The sequence below is a fragment of the Gadus macrocephalus genome, chromosome 1, assembly GCF_031168955.1.
Source record: "Gadus macrocephalus chromosome 1, ASM3116895v1".
NCBI lineage: Eukaryota > Metazoa > Chordata > Actinopteri > Gadiformes > Gadidae > Gadus > Gadus macrocephalus.
Window position 1 is genome coordinate 24,901,583 of NC_082382.1, and position 25,393 is coordinate 24,926,975.

General features: G+C 43.6%; 1 protein-coding gene and 1 long non-coding RNA gene across 35 annotated transcripts in view; one reads left to right on the forward strand and one right to left on the reverse strand.

Annotated features, from left to right (window-relative positions):
- The window catches only part of LOC132463355 (basic proline-rich protein-like), a 56,149-nt gene that overhangs the window by 28,303 nt on the left and 2,453 nt on the right, over positions 1 to 25,393 (reverse strand). For 2 of the 34 annotated variants that reach the window (XM_060059659.1, XM_060059650.1), the window contains exons 1-3: positions 10,485 to 10,758; positions 4,022 to 4,358; positions 1,806 to 1,931 (exon numbers count right to left, since the gene is read on the reverse strand). In XM_060059659.1, the coding sequence (XP_059915642.1) occupies positions 1,806 to 1,931; positions 4,022 to 4,208 (313 nt within the window). In that variant the 5' untranslated portion in view covers positions 4,209 to 4,358; positions 10,485 to 10,758. Of the gene's footprint in view, positions 1 to 838; positions 927 to 1,383; positions 1,540 to 1,805; positions 3,247 to 3,552; positions 4,945 to 10,484; positions 10,791 to 11,225; positions 11,245 to 11,672; positions 12,014 to 14,816; positions 15,571 to 15,892; positions 16,209 to 16,451; positions 16,514 to 18,074; positions 18,106 to 18,235; positions 18,262 to 18,434; positions 18,566 to 18,994; positions 19,080 to 19,398; positions 19,558 to 19,996; positions 20,135 to 20,311; positions 20,512 to 20,860; positions 21,696 to 25,393 lie in introns of those variants that run through there. The other 32 variants (XM_060059610.1, XM_060059618.1, XM_060059524.1 and 29 more) reach the window with 32 other exon arrangements.
- LOC132463728 (uncharacterized) lies at positions 15,102 to 15,813 on the forward strand. The gene is made up of 2 exons (XR_009527132.1): positions 15,102 to 15,206; positions 15,318 to 15,813. It is a non-coding gene; the product is annotated as an uncharacterized LOC132463728 (long non-coding RNA).

A 25,393-nucleotide genomic window follows, 5' to 3' on the forward strand; every position in this document is an offset into this window, starting at 1 on the left:
GGAGAAGGACCAGACAACAGGTTTAGTTTCAGGGTGTGTAGTGTACATCCTATCCTGGGGGGAGGATAGTAGACTGGGGGTTTGACTCCTGGTCCAAAGGTACTGGGATCGATCCCCAATGTCCACATGAGCCATCAGGCCTTCAGCTAGGTTCTTGAGCGATGGCGTTATTCCACTATACTCTACTGGCTCGGCCCGGTTCGGCTGGTTTGCATGTCCGTTACAACCGGGCTTCTCGCTTGGAGGCGTGTCTGTCAGTGATGACGCACTTGTCTTGAGCCAATGACACAACACTCACACTTGATTTGCCCTTTACTTTTATATTATAGCCTACCATATATTGGGATCGATTAGTTTAAAATGCATTCAGAATATTTGGGTTGTTTCAGACAGATGGCAACACACATAATGATATCCACGATGGTGAATTCAGTTTGGCGTTCAGTATTCCCCCTCTATGCTTCCTAATCTCAATGGCTCACCAACAGCTGATTTACCTCATCTTAGTCCTGTTTACACGTTGGACAATGTTTCACAGACATGAGTTCAACCCAATATCCTTGATATTAGGAAAATATATATTTTGAATTTAGTATAAATATTGATTAGTGATCTATTAGTGTTGCCCAATGTCGAGTCTTTACACAAAGACTGAACGAAAACTGTCCCATTTCAACAAGCTGTTATGATTTGCAAGAGGATCCTCAATCCTCAGAAATGTCATCTCAAGTGAACACGCCTTCACACTTTCTTTCAATAAATATTCAAACAATACTTGTATACCGTTTATACTGTCCAACCCTAATGTATTAATAAACAAACTATAAAATTCACTTGCTTTGTGTGGTACTGACAAGACGTTGATGTGCCAATTGAGAATGTTCCATCAGTACAGGGAAGGCACTCTGTGTCTTTATCTGCTGTTCCTATATGAATATAAAGATGTTTTATTAGAACACGATCATTCTCAGATGTGGTGTGAACATTACATTCTTGAAAAACATGACGAGGTTAAATATTGTAACTACTTTCACCAAAATTGTTTGGCGCAAGAAGGAAGAAGAAAACAGAAAATTGTACTTCAAAGGTGTTTCTATCTCTACTCATTGTCAGACTGTTGTAGATGATCATGGAATAACTTAGACACCAATACATTGGTAAGAAGCTGGATGGCCCTTTATAGGGCTGAACAGATTCAAAGCTATACTTTAAAGTCCAGGTCTCTGTTGTTAAAGAAGTATCTATACCTCAATAAGACGTCTTGAATAAATGGTTCAATAGAAAATGCAATTCAATGAAAGTTGATGTGCACAGACAGACAGACAGACAGACAGACAGACAGACAGACAGACAAACAGACAGACAGACAGACAGACAGCCAACCTCTTTGACCGATGTATTGACCAGGACTGCAAACCGTGTGTCTCTGAGCGGCCCTACATCCACCTCCGTTAGAGTCACTACAGAAGAATCCATCCAGGACCTCACACTCAGCATCTGATGTTGATGAACACGACTTCTTCACCTTCAGACCGAGACCTGTCAATCACAACAGTTACAGAGGGACCTGAGAGATTGAGAAGGTAGTCTGAGGAAGTCTGAGATTAGAATAATTTGATAGGAAAAGAAGGGGAGTATTCAGTGCATTCAAGGGGCATCTAGGCACCTGTTACCCTCATTAATCTAAACTCATGTTTCTCATTCATGCCCTGTTACAGTATTCATGGTCTCGTTTAAGGGGGAAAGGGTTTTAAATGACATGGGTACATATCACTGAGCTAAGAAGTTGAAAAGTGAAAATGTACCTGCATCACAATGTTTACATGAAAAGCATTGTTCACGCCCATTGTTGCCATCTTGGAAAGTACCTTCTGTGCAAGATGCACATGATGTACTTCTGAATTCTGTGCAATGTCTATTAACATGCATTCCTGTTGGAACCAAAACAAATGACCATGTTGAAAGAAAAAAAAATACTTGTCAGAGTTGGGGATCGAGCCCGGATCTGCAAATCCGGGCAGTTCTACTCTAAACCCAGTGAACAAAAAGGGAAGGGTATAGACCAGGGGTTCTCAAAGTTTCAACAGCTGAGGGCCAATTTAGGAACCCAAAATTTGACTGAGGGCCGCCAAAGAAAAAAAAAAATAGGCGGGAAACGCCGTCAGCACCCCAGTGGTGGAAAAAAAACATTGCACCGTGGACCTCTGGGAGTGAGGTCAAGTGAGGTTTAAATCACGAAACTGAGGTTCATCTTTTCAAAAAATGTATAGTCGGATTAAAACTAACAAATGTAACAGGATTTAATAGAAAGCTAGAGAGAGTCGACTCTTCTCTTTGTATTTATTTATTTTTGTTTGAATTAATAAAAATTAAAAAGTCTGTATGTCATTGCGGGCCACAAGGAATGTTTCTGCGGGCCGCCATTGGCCCGCGGGCCGCACTTTGAGAACCAATGGTATAGACTCAAGTGCAGAGAGGATTAACTGAAATGTTGTTTATTATAACAAAGTCTTTGGGCAAAAACACAGAAGATCACAAAATTCCAAAACGAGGGCAAAATCCAAAAAGGGCAAAAAGTCCAACAGAGAAGGCAAAAGGTAAACTCATATACAGGTAGATCTTTTTCAAAAAGACAAAAGTTCAAAACGTCATACCAGAGGGTCAAATCCAAGTGGGCAGAGAGCAGGCAAGCGGTCAAAACACAGAGGATCAATAATAATGTCCTATACAAGACTTTAGCTTGGGTCAGAGTACAAACGTGGCACACCAAAGACTAATGGTGCGTTCACTCTCCTGGTGATAACGAGACGGCTCGGCAGTGATGACGCGCACGTTCACGCGTATTTCCGACAGCGACCGTTCATGTGCACTCCGCTCGGAATCTAGAAGTTCTTCTTCGTCAGCGGTATATATATCACACCAAGAGGATTACCGCCACCATCTGTTTGGCGTGGAACATAGGTTCTGACTGATTGTCGGGGATCATGGAAGCTGCAGTTTTTCATCCATGTATACTGAAAGAGATTTAAACTTTATGCAAATGACACAGATGTAGTAGCAGCCATTGTACTAAACAACCAAGCCTACAGATCGAAGCCGTCCCATTACCTCAATAGCCTAAAATCCCTGCATTGGCTCCCAATAAATTACAGGATTTACTTCAAAGCACATGTTCATAATTCACTAAATGGGATGAGGATCATCCATACAAACTGCGCAGTCAGGTGCTTCTCAGTCGGACAGTGCCTAAATGGAATCACTCGGTTTATTTATCAGATAAAAACAGCCAGAAGTAAATGCCTTTATTTCCTTGTAGCCTATGAACCTACTATCCTTTTGCTTTTATTTATGAGAAGCACATACAGTATTGCCACTGTATGGAGGGCTACACTTGCCCTTATCTACAGCTGGTTTACCAGTACACAACCTTTAAAACTGAGCAAAGTCGATGGCAACAGACGGTTACAACGTCAATCAATAGTAAAGTGTAGACATGGCAAAAAATATGTGATATGATGGTTGATTCTCTTATATTGAGTCAAACTTTCTCACCGTTCAAAACTTTTGCGTTGAGGTCCGACATGGTCATGCGCATCACTAGTAAACAATGAGTCACCATATGTCACCAACTGGGCAACTCTGTTAACTAAATTTGGCCCCAGTTGCCGAACGGAAGTAGAATCATAACAGCGTCATGAGGTGAACTTTCCGACGTTGCGAAAAGGTTTTTCCCATAATTCCCAGCGATGTGAACGCACTTTAAGCAATGAACATAGGCAAAATCAGGGCTTAAATACATGGCTTGATTGGTCATGTGACAGGAGCAACAAGACACAGTTGACAGGACTAATTGGCAAACCAAGGAAACAGAAAACACTTAAATAAGACATGCACGGCCACTAGATGATGCCAAAGTCCAAAGTGCAAAAAACATTATTCAAAACCATGACAATACTAACAAAATAACATTCCAAATTAGCGATTTTGGAACCAGCTAATTAGTGAGGATATTGTCTCTTACCTGGGGGACAGGTTGGACAACAGCCCTCTTCTGAACTGTATTCTGCTGGGCGACAATTTGCTGATGCAGTAGCATTGTCAATAATATAAATATGAAATAAAAGTAGGCCTAAATATATCTTGAAAATGAATTCTAGATTGAAAAAAAACATTTTCCAATTTGTATTTACCATCAAAATGTTTAACATATTTTGAGGGCAGCAAAGTTGTGTGGGTTCAATACATTTATTGTCAATTAAGGTTTATTGTTTAGACATGCTTTCATTCAAAAGTTAAATGGGCAACACTTTATATTTTGGCTGCCATATCATCATTGCCATGTTGACGTTCTGAAATATCTGGGGAGAGATAAAAGAAAGGCAGTTAATGAATGCAATACTTTTTCTTTATAGGTCCATACAGGCAACGCATGCTTGATCTGAAACACTCATCTTGCCTTTGCATGCGGCCCTTTCGAAATGCATTTGGGGTCCGTCCGTTCTGTCGGCTCAAAAAGTTGAGAAATTGTCAACTTTTCAGGCAGCGACGGATCCGTCGGCCAATCAGGTCAAGTTTTGCAAATTTACGCAAATAAACTGTCCAATGAAACAGTGTGTTTATACAGCCCGGGTTATAGGGCTCTTAAGTACGCCTCTTCCGGTAGACCCCTCATGGGAGCTCTGGGCGAGAAAAATAGAATGGGAGTCAATGGAAAGAAATGTATTATTTTCTGATCCCAAATGCCTTGGATATGTTTTGTGTGGGTCCAAGTAATAGTTTTACACGTAAAGAGTTTGACCGTTTATTGTGCAATTGTCCAGTTAAAGGTTGCAGAGAAAACACAATGAGAAAGACTACACGTCTCGTATGTGACGTCACGCTCCCTGCGACTGGCGTGGACAAGACCGACAATCTCCCCATCGGCATAAAGGCTTGATTCCACCGGAGGCGTACGCGCCGCGGGACGGCTGCGCCGCGGTCACCGCTGCTGATCTCTTCCCCTCTAATCAATGAGACCATTTCCACCGGGCGCGCCGCGGAACGTCTCAACAGCGTCCCAGGAGCGGCGTGCTGCGCCGCGGCGCTATCTTTCCGTCCAATTCTATTTTTGCCGCGAGCCGCTGCTAAACCGCGTCAATTTCAACAGAGCAGGTCGAGCAGGGCAGGAAGTGAAAGCTAAAAGCCATAGAGCATCCGGTCAACTTCCAAAATAAAACACAATACTCAGCTCATGTAACTTCACATCAACATTATTACATCATGACCGGTGGCACCAGGTCAGCAGTCAATCAATCAAAGGGTCTCAGAGGGTCGGCAACATGAACGACGAAAGACTCATTGTCGAAGTTCAGCAACATGAAGTAATTTATGTACCAAATCATCCTTTTTATAAGGAAAATGTCAGAAAGGACAAAGCGTGGCATTTAATTGCAATAGTTTTGGGAGTGGAAGGTGAGTACATTAGGTTTAGGATTATCGCGTGATCTCGCGTGAATACGGCTGGCTCGCAAGGCAGCGCTACGCTGCCGTTACGCGCCCGGTAGGAATGGACGCAGCCGATCCGCGGCGCAGCCGTTCCGCGGCGCGTACGCGTCCGGTGGGATCCCGGTCTGTACAAGTAACGATTATTAGTGCTACTTTAACTACACGACAATCCAAAAGCCCAGTCGAAACTAGATGGAAAAAGATTGTAGTTCAAAATGTGACGCAGTTTCACTTCTACTTCCTCAAAAAAAACAGGTTATTTCCCATAGACATCCGACCGGGGAACCGGGAGGCATCAAGGCCATGATCAAGGCCTCCACACACCGGCGCCGCAGCGGCGCGGCGCGCATTTTACGCGTGTCAAAAGCACGCCCCTAGCACCAACAGGAGGCGGCGCGACGGCCGCGCTGCAGTATAAAATCAGGAAGTCACCTGTCAATCAACCGCAGCAAAGAGACGAAACGCAATGGGTGAGTAGCCTATTGTAGCCTAGTTTATTTATTTTCCATCTTTTTGGCTGAATAATTTGAAAAATGTATAATCTGCGAAGTGAAAGTATGTTTTCAAGCATCAGATCAACTTAGTTTGTAGGGCACTTTATCGTTTTATTTACTGTCATTTCTTATTTATTTTATATTTTGCCATTATTCATCTACTGCATCAACAATCTCAATAACTGCAGGACCTTCTATTAAGCCTTTTTACTAGAGTGCAGTCACCTTTTAAGGCCAATTGTTATTGTGTGTATTTATTGTATTGAGCTCCTGGATGGCTTTATTGATCCCCATTGGGACCAATACAGTATCTATCTATCTATCCATCTATATAGCCTTAACATAGCCACACATTTACATGTATGCAGCCAGTAGTTATCCATTTTAATTGAGCAAGCTCTTTTATATTTTATTTAGTTTCTTTTATTTCAACAGAATAAATAACTGTTGCCAGACAGAGGGGGTTGCCCTTCTTCTCCTGTGCTGTAGGCAGGCAAGGAGAAGACAAAGGGTTTGGGTGCACCCCATCAATGAACAGAGGCAAGAACAGGGGTTATGCCACAATCTGGTCCAGGAGCTCCGTGCAGATCCTGAGAGGCACGCCAATATTTCAGTGTGCAATGGCAGAACCATATGGTGCAGCCTATATGATGACCTATAATCTAGTTATTATCCCTCTCTGGTATACTCTTTTGCATATATATATATATATATTTTTTTTTTATCCCTCGGGATAAATACAGTGATGTTATTGCTGTGCTGGATTCAGTAGCCAGTGTATTTTATTTGAGTGCTCGAGACACTTAATGTTATTTTTCCTTAAATCCAGAGAGACAGTTACGTAATACATGATCTGATACCAGAGTGACAGTTAATACATGCATTTTTGAGCTTTGCCTGTGTTTTCTTTTACTTTTATTGTATGAGAATGTTTCTATGTGAAGCACTTTGAGTCTGCTTCATGTATTAAAAGTGCTATATGAATGAAGTTGCCTTGCCTTAAATAAAAAAATATATATTACAAGTAGGCCTAATCTGGTTTCTACCTACATGGTGTGATTATATGTGACTTGATTTCGTCTATTTCCCATTATGGTTAATGGTTTGGGTACTTAGTCCACCATTGTTGATTTCTCACCTGAAGATCCAATCTCCAGAGCTATGGCTCGCTAGGCAATGACCTTTTTGGAGTTGTCTTTGTAATGACGGGAACTTTGGTCATACAGTTCGACATATTTTTCCACCTCGACGACCAGTCTCTCATCGTCCATTCTCGTAATTCTTTATCACAAACGAAAGAGGGCGACATCCAGTGGTGAGGGGTAAATATGGAGGTGCCTACGGGACCCGGGATGTACAAACCAGCTTTTACAAAGCGCTTTTTCAGGGGCGGCGACGCTCGGGAATAGAGTGGCGAAGTCACGCCCCTTCCGGTAGGGCTCATGGGACCTATGAGATCGAAAAAAATGAATGGGTGTCAATGGAGAGAAAATAATTATTTTCTGGTCCCAGTCTTTATATGCCCTGGATTACACATATGTTGTTTGTGGATTTAAATGATAATTTCTCATGCAAAGAAAACTAAAAATGTTCGAGAAGAAGTTTGATAATTTTAGGTTTTATGTGAGGCCGCTTTGTGAACTACAGCTCTTCGCTGCTCTCGACGCATATGATATACGTCACCACACCCGCCCTTGGAACTCGGCACAGAGATGGCGATCTCTCTGCCCCACTTCACCGCTTTTTCCAAGGGGAGGATAAAAGCATCGAAAGAGGTGAAAACCATTATAAATCGGGGCACGTGCAGAGTTTCAGTTATGCCGATGGGAAGATTGTCGGTCTTCTCCACGCCAGTCGCAGGGAGCGTGACGTCACATACGAGCCGTGTAGTCTTTCTCGTTGTGTTTTCTCTACAGCCTTTATCTGAACAATTGCACAATAAACGGTCGAACTCTTTGCATGAAAAATTATCCTTTAAATCCACAAACAACATATGTGTAATCCAGGGCATATAAAGACCGGGACCAGAAAATAATTATTTTCTCTCCATTGACACCCATTCATATTTTTCGATCTCATAGGTCCCATGAGCCCTACCGGAAGGGGCGTGACTTCGCCACTCTATAGAACATTGTCTCGAAGAGTAGTTGGGCGGCGCGTTGCGGAACGCTGCCGCGCGGCTAGTCGGCACCGGTGTGTGCTAGTAGGCCTACGCCCGGAATAATGGGGGCAGACTTTTTGACGCGATTCTGCGGCGCCGGTGTGTGGAGGCCTTCATGTGTCTAATCACATGGATGTTTGATAAGATCTGGATCTCTATGATGACCTCAGTTCATCTCTATGATGAACTGCAGATTTGTGAAAATATTGCAAAAGACTCCACACAGATTTACTGGCAATTCCATGTGAACAAATAACTGCTGGAAGCTGCCAGGAAGGGGCACATAAATAAAATAGACAGCTTTATGCTAATTTAACGTATTAATTGGATGTATGGACATGCTCTTATTGTCCCAATGATTCGATTATTTTAGGCTTATCGTTATGCAATTGAAAAGCCTACTTTATGCTTTTCATACATGCATAAATACCGGAATTTTCTGTACTACAATGCTGTGCAAATGGTGTCAGGTGCCGCCCCTGGTTTTCCCATTCACCTGCCTGCCACGCTGATCTCCCCTAATTAACCCAACCACCTTCACCTGTGATCCCGCTATATAAATCCTCTCTCTCCACTCAGTCTCGGCCAGATCGTCTCTCGTTGCTTTCCCGCAACTCCAGGGGTCTCATTTATAAAACTGTGCGTGGGATCGCTACTAAAATCGACGTACGCCCAAAAGCCAAGTTTTGCGACCGCCAAAAAATATTCAGATTTATAAAACCCTGCGTACGCAAGCTTTTCTTTATAAATCACAGACTGACTACAAGTGCGCGCAGCTGAATCAGCTTCACGTTCCGCCCTGTACACGCCCCTTTTTAAACCATAAATGGTCAATGCAAATGACCTCATGAATTCGATCTGCATATAAAAGAGACTCAGATGCAAGTATTATGTCTTGTCGGAAACAATGGCAGAAGTAGGCCTACTGAGAAAAGCAAAAAAGCGAAATTTCACGGAGGTTGAAGTGGAGACACTTGTGGGTGAGATGGAGGCCCGAAAAGTAGTTTTGTTCGGCGGTCACAGGATTGGGATCACCAACAACAAAAAGCAGAGTGAGTGGCAACATGTTAATGCAGCAGTGAACTCTGTCAGCATAGCACGGAGCGCACAGTCCCAGAATTAAAAAAGAAGTGGTCTGACATAAAGTTACATATTTTTATGTAGCCTACCAATAAATCGTTATGGTCCCTAAAGACCCTCTCCCTCCGCATCCTGCCATTTGCATGGTCCGCCAGAAGTGCCTTATGGTGGAGCATTACCTCTGTATTTATAGGGTTACGGTAACAAGACTGACCGAGAACACCTTGGATGATCAGTTTGTAATCACCCACGTAAAAGGTTCTTGAACATAACCCCTTTTTAATGCCTGATTTGTCATGAAAAGCATCAAGAGTAGGCCTAACGGACAACGATTGTGATGAGGAGTGTGGCTTGGTTTTCCACACTTGGGATTTAATTGACATTTGATTATGTGTTTACAGTGTCACATAAAAATATTATGTTATTGACACATGTTGGACAGATGCTTCATTCCATGCAGTCAGGCCGTCAGTGGACAGTAGGCCTATGGAGTGACGGGATTAAATATAGAGATTTTTATTTTATTTATCTTCTAAGGAGATGTTTCTGGAGTTATAACTGAGAAATAACGTAGTTGACTTAAAGTATTCTGATTACTTAGATTTAACACATGATACTGGTTGAAATTAAATTTATGAAGGGCGATGATAAAACATAATCGTTCTTCTCACTCTACAATTCTTCGGTCTGACTTCAGTTCACCACCACACCATCTGTGTCGCCAATTCTCCTTTTCCTCCAAACTATGCGTACGCATGAGTCAGAGTTTGCTTAGGGCTGCGCACATTTTCTCGTCAAGTTGTTTTTTATAGATCACAACCTTTGCGTGGAAAGTCACGTACGCCAATTTCCCCGTTTTGTGCGTACGCAACCGTTATAAATCAGACCCCATATTTCTACAAAGCTGAACCTGCCTGTTCCCGAACCCTTGCCTGTCTGACCACCCGCCTGTTGTCGAGTCCCTGCCGGTCTGCTTCCCTGTTTTCTGCTCCTCGCCCGCCTGTCTGCCCTCCTGATACCGACCCCTCGCCTGCCCGACTACCCGCCCGCCGACGGAAGAGTCTAGTCCCAGTCTACCTGAGTCTAGTCCCAGTCTACCGTTCCCCAACTCTTGCCTGCCCCCGTTTACTCTGCCTGTCCGATCCTGATCATCTGTGCCAACAATCAACATTTCGACTGCCCTGTCACCATTTCCAGTCTGTGCACTTGGTTCCTGCCCCCCCCCCCCCCTCAACAATCGTTCTTTGAAGATAAATCCACCTTACCTGTCTCTATTGAGTGTCTTTCTCAATATTTATTTTCACATCATCCTTTAACTGTTGTTCAGGTCAACTCCATCCAAAAATTCGAGAGGTTTTCGCAGTTCCACGTCAAGTTAAAATCCATTGGACACGAGCTATAAACCACCCAGCAGAATTGATAAGTTTCCGTTTCAGTTTGAAACTGAAAATGTCAGTAGCCAAAATGTTTGTGTTTGTTTGCGCTTCTGCGTGACTAGAAACAATTAGACATTATTTTCTAATAGTCTTTGTTATTTTGTATGATTATATAAATACGTTTAAACAACTTTAGTAAAGTTGAAAATATTCCCGAAAATATTTGTTTTTGTTGCGTAAAAGAAACAAAATTAGGCTATATGATGTTGTATAGGCCTATAACTTATATGATATGATATATGAAAACTGATAAGTCTACATGGTACGATTTGGGAGACTCTTCATGTTGGACAAAAACACAACAGCAAGACAGAGTCCCTCTGTGATCCGGATCAAAGGCTGAACCCACGGGAAGCCTCTCCTATTTGTTCCAGTAGAGTCCATACGTCCTGCGCTCTGTGAGCTAGCTTCCCTGGTCCCTTCGCCGCTACAGACCTTTCCTTTGAACACCTTTACCACACGACGGCCAGCCAGCACCAGTCCCACCGCCGCCGGGCCCCCATTCTCCTGATTTTTTTTTTTTAACTTGTATTTTTTTAAGATCCTTCCTGACACAAGTGTTGCGATTACCTGCCTATTTTTTTTGTGTTTGGTAGAAGCATACTTTCTGCTGATGTTGTCCACTAGGGCATGGTGGAAAACTAAAGTTTTGTGCACCTCTCGAGACACAGGAACCCTTCCTAATAGAGGCGGCGGGTTTTTGATCTGGGTGACTCTGAATTTTGGTGTAGTCTTGTTAGTCTTTTCCTGTATTTTTCAGTTTTTCTTTTCTGTTCATTGAGTGATTCCCTAAGAGCCTGGATTTCCCGGTATAAGTTTGACTCCCTTCTCTTGACTTTCTTCCTTCTAGCGGTTCTCTGTCTAAAATGATAAACAAAGCATTAGTTTATAGATCATGAGTTCTAAACTTCATATTCATTGAACAGAAAAACGATGACAAGCCGTTACTCTAGTTTTTTCAACATCCTTTCATAATTTATTGATAAACCTATTTTCTATATAGAAAAATCTCTATACCTTGACATCCGAGGCTGTAGATTAACTTCAGGACTCTTGGGTGGAGTAAACTGGCTCTCTATCACTTTCTTTCTCTCTCTGGTCTGACGTTGGGCTTTTCTCCAATATGCTTGCTTCCTTCTCTTCCCCCTCTCGCTTAAATCTTTCACTGCCGTCACCTTTCCTCGCTGCTTGTTCTCTTGCCATGTCTCCCTGTGCTTCTGTAAATATGCAGCCCTTTTCTCAGGATCAGCATTACGCCGGGCCCTGTACTGGCGCTGCTTATCAGCAGCAGATAAGCGACTCATCTTCCTAAAACAGTTAGTTAATACTTAGTTAACACTATTAATGGTTAGATAATGTACCAGTTATTCAGTATGTATTCATTATTAAATAACAAAACAATATAAGCATAAACTATCACAATGAAACCTGGCAACATGTCCAGCGTGTTACTCCCTGTCAACTGTGTTACACTTGATCGGTAACACAGTTGAGAGGTAACACGGTTGACAGTTCGGCCATTTTGGGGCCTTGTGCTAACTGGCAACCTTGAACCTGTCGCCATATGACCTTGATCAACTCGTGTTTTTATACACTTTCAGTTAATATTAGTTAGAAATAATGTGTAATACAAGTGAACAAGAAAATGTTGATAACACAGTTGACAAGCCATTAACCCATTCAATGTAAAACCCAAATTATTGATGAAATATTGAAGAGGAGAAGGAGAAATTTACCGAACAGTTTTCAAATTTACCGCCACTGCAGGAAATGACATCACGTGGTGTTGGACATGTGACTTTGGAGCAAACCCTTGCCGAATTATAGGGGTTTTGTCAGTGGGTAGTCTCGCAAAGCCAGACCAAACTACAGCAAGTAGAATGGGTAACACGGTTGACGGAAATTTCTCGGACTCGCACAAAGTGGATAAATTAATGTTTATTAATAATTTGAATTGTTTTTAAAACACCTTCATCATATTATAATGATTATTTCCAACAAATAATGATGAAAATAATTCTCAAAAACACATCGTTTATTGTTTTTTCTTAAAGCAACACCTGACATTCAGCAATTAGGACAGCACAAAAACAGCAACTTCTAGTATAGAATATGCATTTTCAGAAAAAAAAATTATGGAACTAATTGACCTTTTTAAGTGAAATGAAAAATAACTGCCCCAATATAAAATGTATTATTGATTAGTATTATTAAAGGAAGATATTTTGTGCAATTTATAAATACAACCCATGGACATGACATGTACCGCTAATGCAAAGAAATGAGTAAAATAGAAAGTTAATAAAGCATTTAGTATTAAAATAGAAAATAAAGGCAAAGTTAAAAAAGGTTTTTAGAAAGTGCAATGTATTTAAGATCCACACATCGGCTGTGTAGTGGGAAGCGATTTGATTGGCAGTATGTGTCTGCAAAGACTAGTCCCCCATACGTCAGACACACCCTCGGCCATCCGTCGACGGACGCATGTAGTTTAAACAAGGCCTCAAAAAGCCCCCATCCGTCGACGGACGCATGTAGTTTGAACAAGGCCTCAAAAAGCCCCCATCCGTCGACGGACGCATGTAGTTTAAACAAGGCCTCAAAAAGCCCCCATCCGTCGACGGACGCATGTAGTTTAAACAAGGCCTCAAAAAGCCCCCATCCGTTGACGGACGCATGTAGTTTGAACAAGGCGCCTTGTTAACTTAGTTTGCAACTCTTGCGCCCCAAACACCGCTCGACCCCGAGAGCTGCCTTTAATTAAAACACCCACTTGTTAATCAAACAACGCACGAACCAACCCACCAACAGCACCGCCTTGTGGTGGTGGTGTCGATTCTGACACAGCGTTACCACGCTGTAATCTCAGTTGTCTATTTTGCTTTTTCGACTTTTATGACCTATAAACGTTGTTATAATGATTTATAGTCATTACATGCAAGGGCGTCATTTTGTTTTTAGAAGGGGTGGGGAAAATAACCATAAGCTTGAGTGTGGTTTGAAAAGTGCTGGGTACCCTTATGTAAGCTATTCATCCATTCAACGCTGCATTACAATATGCTCTACAGCGTATTGTCTGGTGTTGAAAATCCTATTCGAACAATAAAAGTTGAAAACCACAGTTTGTGTTTTGGCTTGTTTTGCAAAACGGCGTTGGAAACACCAGGGTATTGGCTCGAGATATGTAATACTAATAATACACTAGTAATACACAGGACAAAGAACAGTGTTGGCAATTTAACACTTATCTTGACATCAACAAAGTTTACCAGACAAGCAATGCCAGACTGTAAAGGGGGTACGAAATGAAACGAGGTACTGATCAGCCTTTTGAAGACGAGCGAGGGCTGCTGGTAGCATATATGCTGCATTAAAAAAAGAAAAGCGCCCACAAGAGAATTGCATCTGCCAAATCCTGACCACCAGTAAACACTCGCAAAGGACCAATGTAGACTTCATTCGTTACAACATCATAAGCAAATTGCCCGCAAATAAACATTTCCTAAGCACAATAAACAGAATCCGTAGAGGCCCATGGAGTAGCAGGCCGTGTTTCACTTAGGGTGCACTCACACTAGGCCATCTGGCCGTGGCCGGGGCCGTTTTCACACCTCAAATCTGCCTGTGTGAGTGTGGCCAGTCTGGCCAGGCCAGGCCAACTTGGCCACTTGGGAGAGGTGTGCTGCTACGGTACGGGCCGCTACGGTACAGATGCTAGTGAGCCGACACGCGCACACGCACGGCTACGCAACCTGAGCTGGGTGACGTATAGTCCATGCGACGACCATGGACATAATAAAAGGCGATGAGCCTTCTTTCCCATTAAACGGTAAACATGGCGTAAAGCGGTTCAACTGTTGGTTCACGTTGGTCCCATAGAGAAGTCGAGTGTCTGTCAAAGTGCGAACTGTGTTCTCTGTGTTGTTGTCCATTGTTGTTAAAAGTACAAGAGCCTACCGTTGCGCGGCCAACGGCCACGGCCAGATGGCCTAGTGTGAGTGCACCCTTAAAGTGGAGCCGAGAAACACTGATCAGCACCTGAATTATTGCACCTTCAATACTATGATAGCACCTAACGTTTAGCACGGAACCACAGCTTCATTCTCTACAAAAATGTACGCGTCATCGTTAGTTTAAAAAATAGTGCAAAAACATCAAAAGTATCAAAAAAAAATTCAATTTTCTAGAACTGGCCATTCTTCTTCTTCTGCAATGTCATTCCCCTTCAGTAGTGAAGCACGGCGCCTGGGTCTTGGGATATTAAAGTGACTTGATACCGACTTGGAGCGAACACGATACCTTCTGGCTGACGGAATAAGGGGGGTGACCTGGGAGACTCCATGGTCTCTCCTGATGGGGACTGGGTTTAGTGAGTTTGAGTCATCAGATTCACTTTCAGGTTGATCGTGATATTCGCGAACTGGCGTTACTTCTTCATCTGCAATGTCATTATCCATCAATAGTGCAACACAGTCGGTGGACAACTTGGGATTTTCAAGGCAGCTTGATTCTGACTTGGAGCGAAAACGAAACCTTCTGGCTGACTGGGAGGTGGAGGGGAGACCCAGACTGAGGAGGCTGGAGGGGGAGGGGGGACCCAGACTGAGGAGGGTGGACCAGGAGGGGGAGGGGGGACGCAGACTGAGGGGGGTGGACCGGGAGGTGGAGGGGAGACCCAGACTGTGGAGGCTGGACTGTGAGGCTCCACTGTCTCTCTTGACGAGGACAGGCTGATGGTCCTCCTGATGGACTGAGTCTGACACAGATCCATTATGTGTGGGGCTTGAGGGTCGGGCTGGACCCAGACTCTGGTCACCATGATGATCATCCATAGTTCCATCAGGGATAGTTATGGTACATTCTTGTTGGTCCCTGGTTGGTTCAGGACCATCAGTGGACCTTAGTGGTGTAGTTTCTGGAAGAGAAGTCAGCAGAGAGTCAGGACATACAGCCAGCCTCCACATGCAGCAACACTCACTGAAGACTGAAGCCCAGTGGAGCAGCTCTGCAGCTGGGTACTCTCAGGTGGAGATGAGGACACAACCACACACACACACACACACACACACACACACACACACACACACACACACACACACACACACACACACACACACACACACACACACACACACACACACACACACACACACACACACACACACACACACACATACCAGAGAGACGCTACCACTCCACACAATTACTGCAGCTTTAACACAATTAACACAACTCACCTTCAGCAGGCTGTGTTTCACTGGAGGGAGCTGGAGGGATGGATGTCTCTAGACCTGCAGGCTGTGTTTCACTGGAGGGAGCTGGAGGGATGGATGTCTCTAGACCTGCAGGCTGTGTTTCACTGGAGGGAGCTGGAGGGATGGATGTCTCTAGACCTGCAGGCTGTGTTTCACTGGAGGGAGCTGGAGGGATGGATGTCTCTAGACCTGCAGGCTGTGTTTCACTGGAGGGAGCTGGAGGGATGGATGTCTCTAGACCTGCAGGCTGTGTTTCACTGGAGGGAGCTGGAGGGATGGATGTCTCTAGACCTGCAGGCTGTGTTTAAACATACAGTTCATCCATACTGTTACACCACTGCATTAAGTTCTTTGTCATTCTACTGCATATAAGGTAGCACTGTACAAATACACTGTATATCATTTGACTAAGGCCTACAAATTGTAGGGCTACAATTAATTATTAACAAGGTGTAACACACAATTTTAACAATAATAATAAAGACTAAATAGCAGATTATTATTAAGGTCACAGAGACCACAAATAATGGGCTGAACGTACAGGCTCCGTAGAGAGGAGAGGTGTGGATGAGGGACCAGCTGTCCTTTCTCCAGCAGCTCCACCTGGACGGTTATAGAGTAGATACAGTTAGCCTTACATGTAATGTAACCGTGATACATGTTAGTTTAATGTAACCCTTACCTCCCAGGACTGATATTATGAAAATATGTATCCTATCATTATGAACTGAGCTCCATATATTCTAATCATGTAGAATCAGTTGAACCAGTTCCTGGTTCCCACTCTGAATTAGCCTCTACACAGAAGAACATCTTGACAGACTGAATACGTGTAGGGAGACGGCTGCCATTATCGTGGTCAAACAAGGACAGAAGTCTTTCTACCCTTCGTCCCTGCTCTTTGTTGTCATGACCAGTGGCGGTTCTTCATTGAATTAAAACCCGGGCGAGACCCCCCGCCCCCCAAAAGGCACGAACAGCCACGTTTTATCATAACAATATGAGTGAAAGAGAAACTTATGTTTCCCAATGGCAAGAGATGCGAGGTGTGTGACTTTAGCCCACTATTCCATTAGAGTATTGCTCTCTATCAGGCAGATTCCAACCCACGCTAACAGCAGATCCCCCGTCCCCCCCTTGTCCGTTCGATTTTGGGAGACTCAAGGCCTGATTCCACCGGACGCGTTACGGCAGCGGCACGTCTTGGCCGCGGTCACCGCTGCTGATCGCTGCCACTCTAATCAATCAGACCATTTCCACCGGGCGCGGCTGCGGAACGTCTCAGCAACGTCCCAGGAGCGGCTCGCCGTGCCGCAGCGCTATCATTCCGTAGCATTTCTATTTTTGCCGCGAGCCGTTGCTGAACCGCGTCAATTTCAACAGAGCAGATCGAGCAGGGCAGGAAGTGAAAAAGTAAAAGCCATAGAGCATCCGGTCAATTTTCAAAATAAAACACATTACTCAGCTCATGTAACTTCACATCAACATTATTACGTCATGACCGGTGGCACCAGGTCAGCAGTCAATCAAAGGGTCTCAAATCATCATTTGAGACCCAATGTCAGAAAGGACAAAGCGTGGCATTTAATTGCAGTAGTTTTGGGAGTGGAAGGTGAGTACATTAGGTTTAGGATTATCGCGTGATCTCGTGATCTCGCGTGAATACGGCTGGCACGCAAGGCAGCATTGCGCCGTAACGCGCCCGGTGGAAATGCAAGCAGGGCAAAGTCACAGCCGTAACGCTGCCGTAACGCTGCCGTAACGCGTCCGGTGGAATCCCCGGGTCAGAGGTGAACTGTCCCCCACGCCCCCCTCCCCTTTCCCCTTCTCACACAGCTTCTGTGCACGGCACCTCCTCAGTAAGCAGGGGCGCCTGCAGCCGGAGGGGCGGCAACAGGCCAATTCCCCACACAGTGATATGATGTGGATGATGAAATGATAGCTCCATTCTGTAATCTAATATCTAGAGGGTGTTGTTCAGTAGGTCTGCCACTCTGGTCCCTCTGCTAGGTAGGCTCTGACTCTCTGGTACCATTAGATTAAATGTTTTGAATCACAGCGATATCATCTGACTTGGTGTGAGTCAGTAACCCCTGAAAATCACTGGGTATTAATAAATGATCTGTTACTCATTGATAGTGAAACATGTGGAATAAGAACTTACCATGTAACCGCCACCCCTGCTTTTCCTTTCCCTATAAATGAAAAAGTGAATAAAATATCAACATTGTGTTCATCAAAAGGTCATCATCTAATAACTCCACCACTGCCAGCTAGGGTCACACATATTATTGTATTATGTATAAAACCAGGAATAACACTCACCATATTACGTCTTCTGTAAACCCATGCTATATAGAGATAAACAAGACAGTATCATGTCAGGAGGGCAGTCAACATCATTCAGCATCACCATGATACATGTTAGTTTAGTGTAACATAATACATGCTAGTTTGATGTTACCATAATACATTATTGTTGAATGTAACCATAATACATGTTAGAGTTTAATGTAATGCTTACCTCCCAGGACGATGATTGATATAAGCAATATGCATCCTATTATTATGAACACAATCGCAACGTAATGAGTACATGTAGAATCAGTTGAATCAGTTCCTGGTTTTATCTGCACCCCTCCCACAGAATCACATCTGAAACCAGAAAGACCAAACCATGTTTAGTTCTAAGAGTAGTAGACTGGGTGTTGGACTCCAGGTTTAAAAGGTACTGGGTTCGATCCCCAATGTCCACAACCTTCCTGTAGGCCTTCAGGAAGGTTCTTGAGCTAGATGCCTGACCCCTACCTGCTCCTAATGACCTGTACCTCCCTGTGTCTGAGTTCACTGGACGCCGATGTGGAGAAAATGACTGAAGGAAGTTATATATATTGTCAAGAATTAATGACCTTTAAAATATCTAATTCTGATTATAAAGAAACAAACATAACATTATGACTATGGTATGCATCTTAAAAACAGGCAAATAAAAGCCACACCAGTACATGATATATTGCCCAGGCCTAATTCTTAACATACCATTATTGCACTGTATGTATAGATTGTTTAATTAACTCCACTTACGTTGTGTGGGGTTGGCATGACGATGTGCCATTTGAGAATGTTCCATCAGTACAGTGAAGGCACTCCGTGTCTTTATCTGCTGTTCCTGTAGGAATATTCATGTTTTATTAAAACACGACCGTTCTCAGATGTGGTGGGAACATTTGTGATAATCATTTCAATTTTTATTGTTCAACAGCTAAAATATTATAAGATCAACAACGTAGGAACAAGGAAACAGAGAATTGTAATTCAAAAGGTGTTTCTGGCTGACTGTTGTAGATGATCGTGGAGTAACTTGGACACTAATACATTAAATGGTAAGAAGCTGGATGGCCCTTATGGGACTGAATAGGTTCAGTAGACGTTGATTTATTTAACAATTATCTATAATTAATGTTGCCGTACATATATAGAACACCAACCTCTTTGACCGATGTAATAACCAGCACTGCAGCTCAGACGGTGTCTCTGAGCGACCCTACATCCACCTCCGTTAGAGTCACTACAGAAGAATCCATCCAGGGGCTTACACAGAACATCTGATGTTGATGAACACGACTTCTTCACCTTCAGACCGAGACCTGTCAATCACAACAGTTACAGTTAGAGGAACCTGAGAGTACACAACTTCTGATATAAACATGAACAACACAACTTCTGATATAAACATGAACAACACAACTTCTGATATAAACATGAACAACACAACTTCTGATATAAACATGAACAACACAACTTCTGATATCAACATGAACAACACAACTTTTCTGATATAAACATGAACAACACAACTTCTGATATAAACATGAACGACACAACTTCTGATATCAACATGAACAACACAACTTTTCTGATATAAACATGAACAACACAACTTTTCTAATATGAACACGAACAACACAACTTCTGGTATAAACATGAACAACACAACTCTGATATAAACAAAAACAACACAACGTCCTCATCAACACAACATATGGGGGTTGCATGGGGGGCATCTCCATTAAATAACAGATGTACCTGCGTCACACTTTGTACAGTTAGAGCATTGCTTCTGCTCATTATAGCCGGCTTGGAAAGTACCATCGGGGCAACTTGAGCACTCTGTAGTGATGATCATTTCAATGCTCTCTATGCAGTCCTTCACAAGATACTGTCCTGTTGAAAATAACATTTTGAATATGTTGTAGATTCATGGACAGTTTATGTTGGACAAGTTGTCGATTTGTGGACCTTCTCTACTGTAGAATTGTAAACTGTATATTCTGTATATGTTTATTTGTAGATAGTACACGTTGTAGAGTCAGACAGCGTGACAACAGTTCAGATATTTACCAGGCTGACATGATAGGCAACACCACCATCCTGCACTGCCTTCTGCTCTGTACTCATACAGGGGACAAATTGGAGGTGAATCAACGCCAAAGTAATGAGTAATAATAATTAATATGAATTGTAGGTACATGGTTGTCAGGTTTGTTTGGGCTTCAACCATCAAACTGCAGTCACAGACTTTTCTTGAAGTTCAAAAATATCTGGGGAGAGATGAAAGAAAAGCAGTTCATCAATTAAATAACGAGTTCTGGGGAAGGGGTTAGAAGATCATTTGGGGGTTTGAAAAGAGTTGTGTTTGGTTCAATCAACTATTCATACTGTTCTGTAGTTAGTTATTATATCTGTGTTGTAAATAAATAAAGATGTTATACCCCAGTTGCATAATTAAATGTAGCCTACTTGACGTTACCAATAGGGGGAATCGTATCTGTGGTTCTGTAGACATCAGTTAATTAAGAATTGTACACTAAATTAAAATATCTGATACGCGGTTAAAATAAGGACCGGAACGTTTAACAAACAGTCACAAAAAGCAGGAAAAAACCTCACTTTTGAACGTCTTTAACCATGTCCTTATGGCTTTGGTTTGGTCACACTCTGATTCTAGCGACGCCGACGCGCCTAAGTAGGATGATCGCACACACACACACACACACACACACACACACACACACACACACACACACACACACACACACACACACACACACACACACACACACACACACACACACACACACACATACATTACGGAAAAATATAATGAGCTGAAGTGGTCAGTGTGCTGTAAAAACAGTAGAGAGGGTCAAGCAAATCCGGTGTTCAGTAAACAGAAGATTGTAATAAATCGGTCTCCGATAAGGAGTGGACGTTTAGAACAACCACTATTTTAGGAGATTTGTCGGGCAAAACCCCAGACTAATGAGTAAACGTGGTCATTGGGTTATGGTTGGATGTGAGCTCTGATGAAATGCAGAAATAGAGAAGTAAATGTCAGGGATGTTTCCGTCTTCACGGTGCAATGAGAATAAAAGCTCTTCATCTTAATATTCCTTTGTCTTCGCCTCTTTGCAAACTAGTCGATTATTTCCACAACAATCTCCAGTACAGCGGGAAGCCCTGTTGAACTGGAGACGCACATCCCAGTACAGCAGGGAGCCCTGTTGAACTGGAGACGCACATCCCAGTACAGAAGGGAGCCCAGTTGAACTGGAGACGCACATCCCAGTACAGCAGGGAGCCCTGTTGAACTGGAGACGCACATCCCAGTACAGCAGGGAGCCCAGTTGAACTGGAGACGCACATCCCAGTACAGCAGGGAGCCCAGTTGAACTGGAGACGCACATCCCAGTACAGCGGGGAGCCCTGTTGAACTGGAGACGCACATCCCAGTACAGCAGGGAGCCCTGTTGAACTGGAGACGCACATCCCAGTACAGCAGGGAGCCCTGTTGAACTGGAGACGCACATCCCAGTTCAGCAGGGAGCCCTGTTGAACTGGAGACGCACATCCCAGTACAGCAGGGAGCCCTGTTGAACTGGAGACGCACATCCCAGTACAGTGGGGAGCCCTGTTGAACTGGAGACGCACATCCCAGTACAGAAGGGAGCCCTGTTGAACTGGAGACGCACATCCCAGTACAGCGGGGAGCCCTGTTGAACTGGAGACGCACATCCCAGTACAGCAGGGAGCCCTGTTGAACTGGAGACGCACATCCCAGTTCAGCAGGGAGCCCTGTTGAACTGGAGACGCACATCCCAGTACAGCAGGGAGCCCTGTTGAACTGGAGACGCACATCCCAGTACAGCGGGGAGCCCTGTTGAACTGGAGACGCACATCCCAGTACAGCAGGGAGCCCTGTTGAACTGGAGACGCACATCCCAGTACAGCAGGGAGCCCCGTTGAACTGGAGACGCACATCCCAGTACAGCAGGGAGCCCTGTTGAACTGGAGACGCACATCCCAGTACAGCGGGGAGCCCTGTTGAACTGGAGACGCACATCCCAGTACAGCGGGGAGCCCTGTTGAACTGGAGACGCACATCCCAGTACAGCGGGGAGCCCTGTTGAACTGGAGACGCACATCCCAGTACAGCAGGGAGCCCTGTTGAACTGGAGACGCACATCCCAGTACAGCAGGGAGCCCAGTTGAACTGGAGACGCACATCCCAGTACAGCGGGGAGCCCTGTTGAACTGGAGACGCACATCCCAGTACAGCGGGGAGCCCTGTTGAACTGGAGACGCACATCCCAGTACAGCAGGGAGCCCTGTTGAACTGGAGACGCACATCCCAGTACAGCGGGGAGCCCTGTTGAACTGGAGACGCACATCCCAGTACAGCAGGGAGCCCAGTTGAACTGGAGACGCACATCCCAGTACAGCGGGGAGCCCTGTTGAACTGGAGACGCACATCCCAGTACAGCGGGGAGCCCTGTTGAACTGGAGACGCACATCCCAGTACAGCAGGGAGCCCTGTTGAACTGGAGACGCACATCCCAGTACAGCGGGGAGCCCTGTTGAACTGGAGACGCACATCCCAGTACAGAAGGGAGCCCTGTTGAACTGGAGACGCACATCCCAGTACAGCGGTGTACCCTGTTGTAACGGATTTATTCTGAAATCAGGCATCAACTAGTCGTGCAGGTGAATTGACAGAAAATTGTTAGCCAGAGCTCAACCATTGAGGTTATTGCTAGGCGGGAGCTAGCACAAGCTGCTAGTCAAATGTGTAGGTGCTGGCTGGTATATTTCAGACAAATTAATGACTTAACTGATATTTCTCTTTTATGGATGGAGAATATGTTAACAGATTTGGAACATGTAGGCCTATCTGCCTAAGCCCACGTTGAAATAATTTTGATGTTGAATGTTGATGTCGCAGTTGTTGAAATAAACTGATTGATTTCAATCAAATCATAAAAGGCTCTCCCTGTGTCGTTGTGTGTGCGTGTTTACGAGGTGCGTGCGGGGTTCTTGATTGACAGATTTTCGATATTATTATACGAATATTGGATAGTGTTTTTGCCAGAAATGCACATCCCAAATTAATACCAGTATAAATTAGATTTTTCACTGTTAAAGTTAGTTTTTTTGCGTTAAAGATATTAAGTGATTTCTTGCCGATGATCCATGGCTGCCTTTGTGAATGTCGGCACACAGATCGAATAATCGATTATTCGTTCATACCACCCACTGATTATTCGACCATGACATTTTTGAGTTATTCACATCCCTATACCCACTAACTCGCGGCCTATATACAAGAAAAAAGTTTGAGCACTGTGATGACGTAATAGAAAACCAATAAAAGCTTTAAACCTACACTCGAATATTGTGACAATATTGTGCATTTGCGTAGTGCCATCTAGTGGTCAGATTTCATATTTCGTTAAAGTGTAATTCCGGCGCAAATTGTACCCAGGATCTTTGTTTTGGCATTAAAACCCATCAAATAAGCCTTCCAGATACCCTTTTCATTGAAAATCGAGTATTATAGTTTGCCGGGCGCAATGTTTGGCGTCCATGTTGTTGACTTGGGGCATAGTGTTTCGCTTCTAAATCCGCATTTGTGAACCACTAAATAGCACCAAACCTCTCCAGTAGCATGACTAGAGTCCCTACACATAAAACGAAGCAAAAAACAACTTAGTTTGCAAACCCGGAGTTTATTTAAAAAGACAGTTTAACAAGCATTACCGGTAGGTCCGTGTTTACAGGAAGTCCACACAAGTCGATTCCCGAATGCGCCGGAGTTCAGTTCAAGGAGGAACGTTTTGGAATTTATATACCGGTAATATATATTTATAAATAATATATAGCAAGTGTTGACACGTAAATTAAAGGAATTGCATATGTAAGTTACAGTTAGAAAATAATTGTTCGCTACAATCAAGCATGGCACGTTGTTGACGGAAGACGCACTGCACACGTGATTGACGCATAGAGTGAAGGACAGCTCAAGCACCGGCAGAAGCGGATCTTCCATTAGGCAAACCTAGGCAAGAGCCTAGGGCCCCAACCAAATCTGTCTTTATTAGGGGCCCCCAAATCTGACCCCCCCAGCCATTACTTATGTAAAGTAAAAAAAATAAACATTTCTAGTAGAAAAAAATAACAAAAATATCAACATAACGCCGAACTAATGCCTAAATAATAATTTTCCAGCACACATGCCCCCCTCCATTGTGCATTGAACTAGTCCAGAATATGATTACGTAGTAACGCGCGCAGCGCGAAATAACGTACTTCAAACCAAAGCAGAGGAATGCGACTCGGTGAAAATGAAGCGGCGGAATTATGATAGTGGTTGTGCTAAACGAAAACAAAAAGCTGAGAAGAAAAGAATTGCAGATACACTGCCGAAATTGACTTCATTTTTTACACCTGCTGCTGCCACAGCAGCCGCTGCTGAACTTGCGACAGGCTCTGCTGTTGGGGTTCTATACTGCTGCTTAGGGCTGGGCGATATGGGCCAAAATGAATATCTCGATATATTTTTACTATATCTCGATACACGATATATATCTCGATATATTTTGAATCTCCTCTAGAGCACATCATAAATGCTCGATTCAACCATGTCTGGCATAATGTTACGTCAGTAATAATTCTAGTATTCCTGAAATATAAGTCTGCATGTAGATTACATGAAACAACATATTGTTTAAACTCATTAGTGCTTTGTATTGGAACAATTTAGAACTTGCACATAAGAAAAGGAAAATCACAGCAAGTTAGATTTACCAACACAGCATTTATTCAAACCGTTAATTATTTATTAACTGTTAATAATAATTATTATATATACACTGCCAGACGACGGATCCAATGCTATTCTTTTTCAAAACCAAATCCTCAGTTTCCATCCTTTTTTCTCTCTCGCTGTTCTCACTCACCGGTCGGAGACACACCTACAGCAGCGCGCCGTCCAGACTACGTCACACACGCGCGTCCATGAGAATCTCGCGGACTCGCAACGGGCGGGGGGAGTGAGTGTGTTTGTGCCATTGCATGTCTTTACCTTTTGTGGAAGAGGGAGAGACGTCGGACGCGAGCTTTTGATATTATACAATTATATTATAT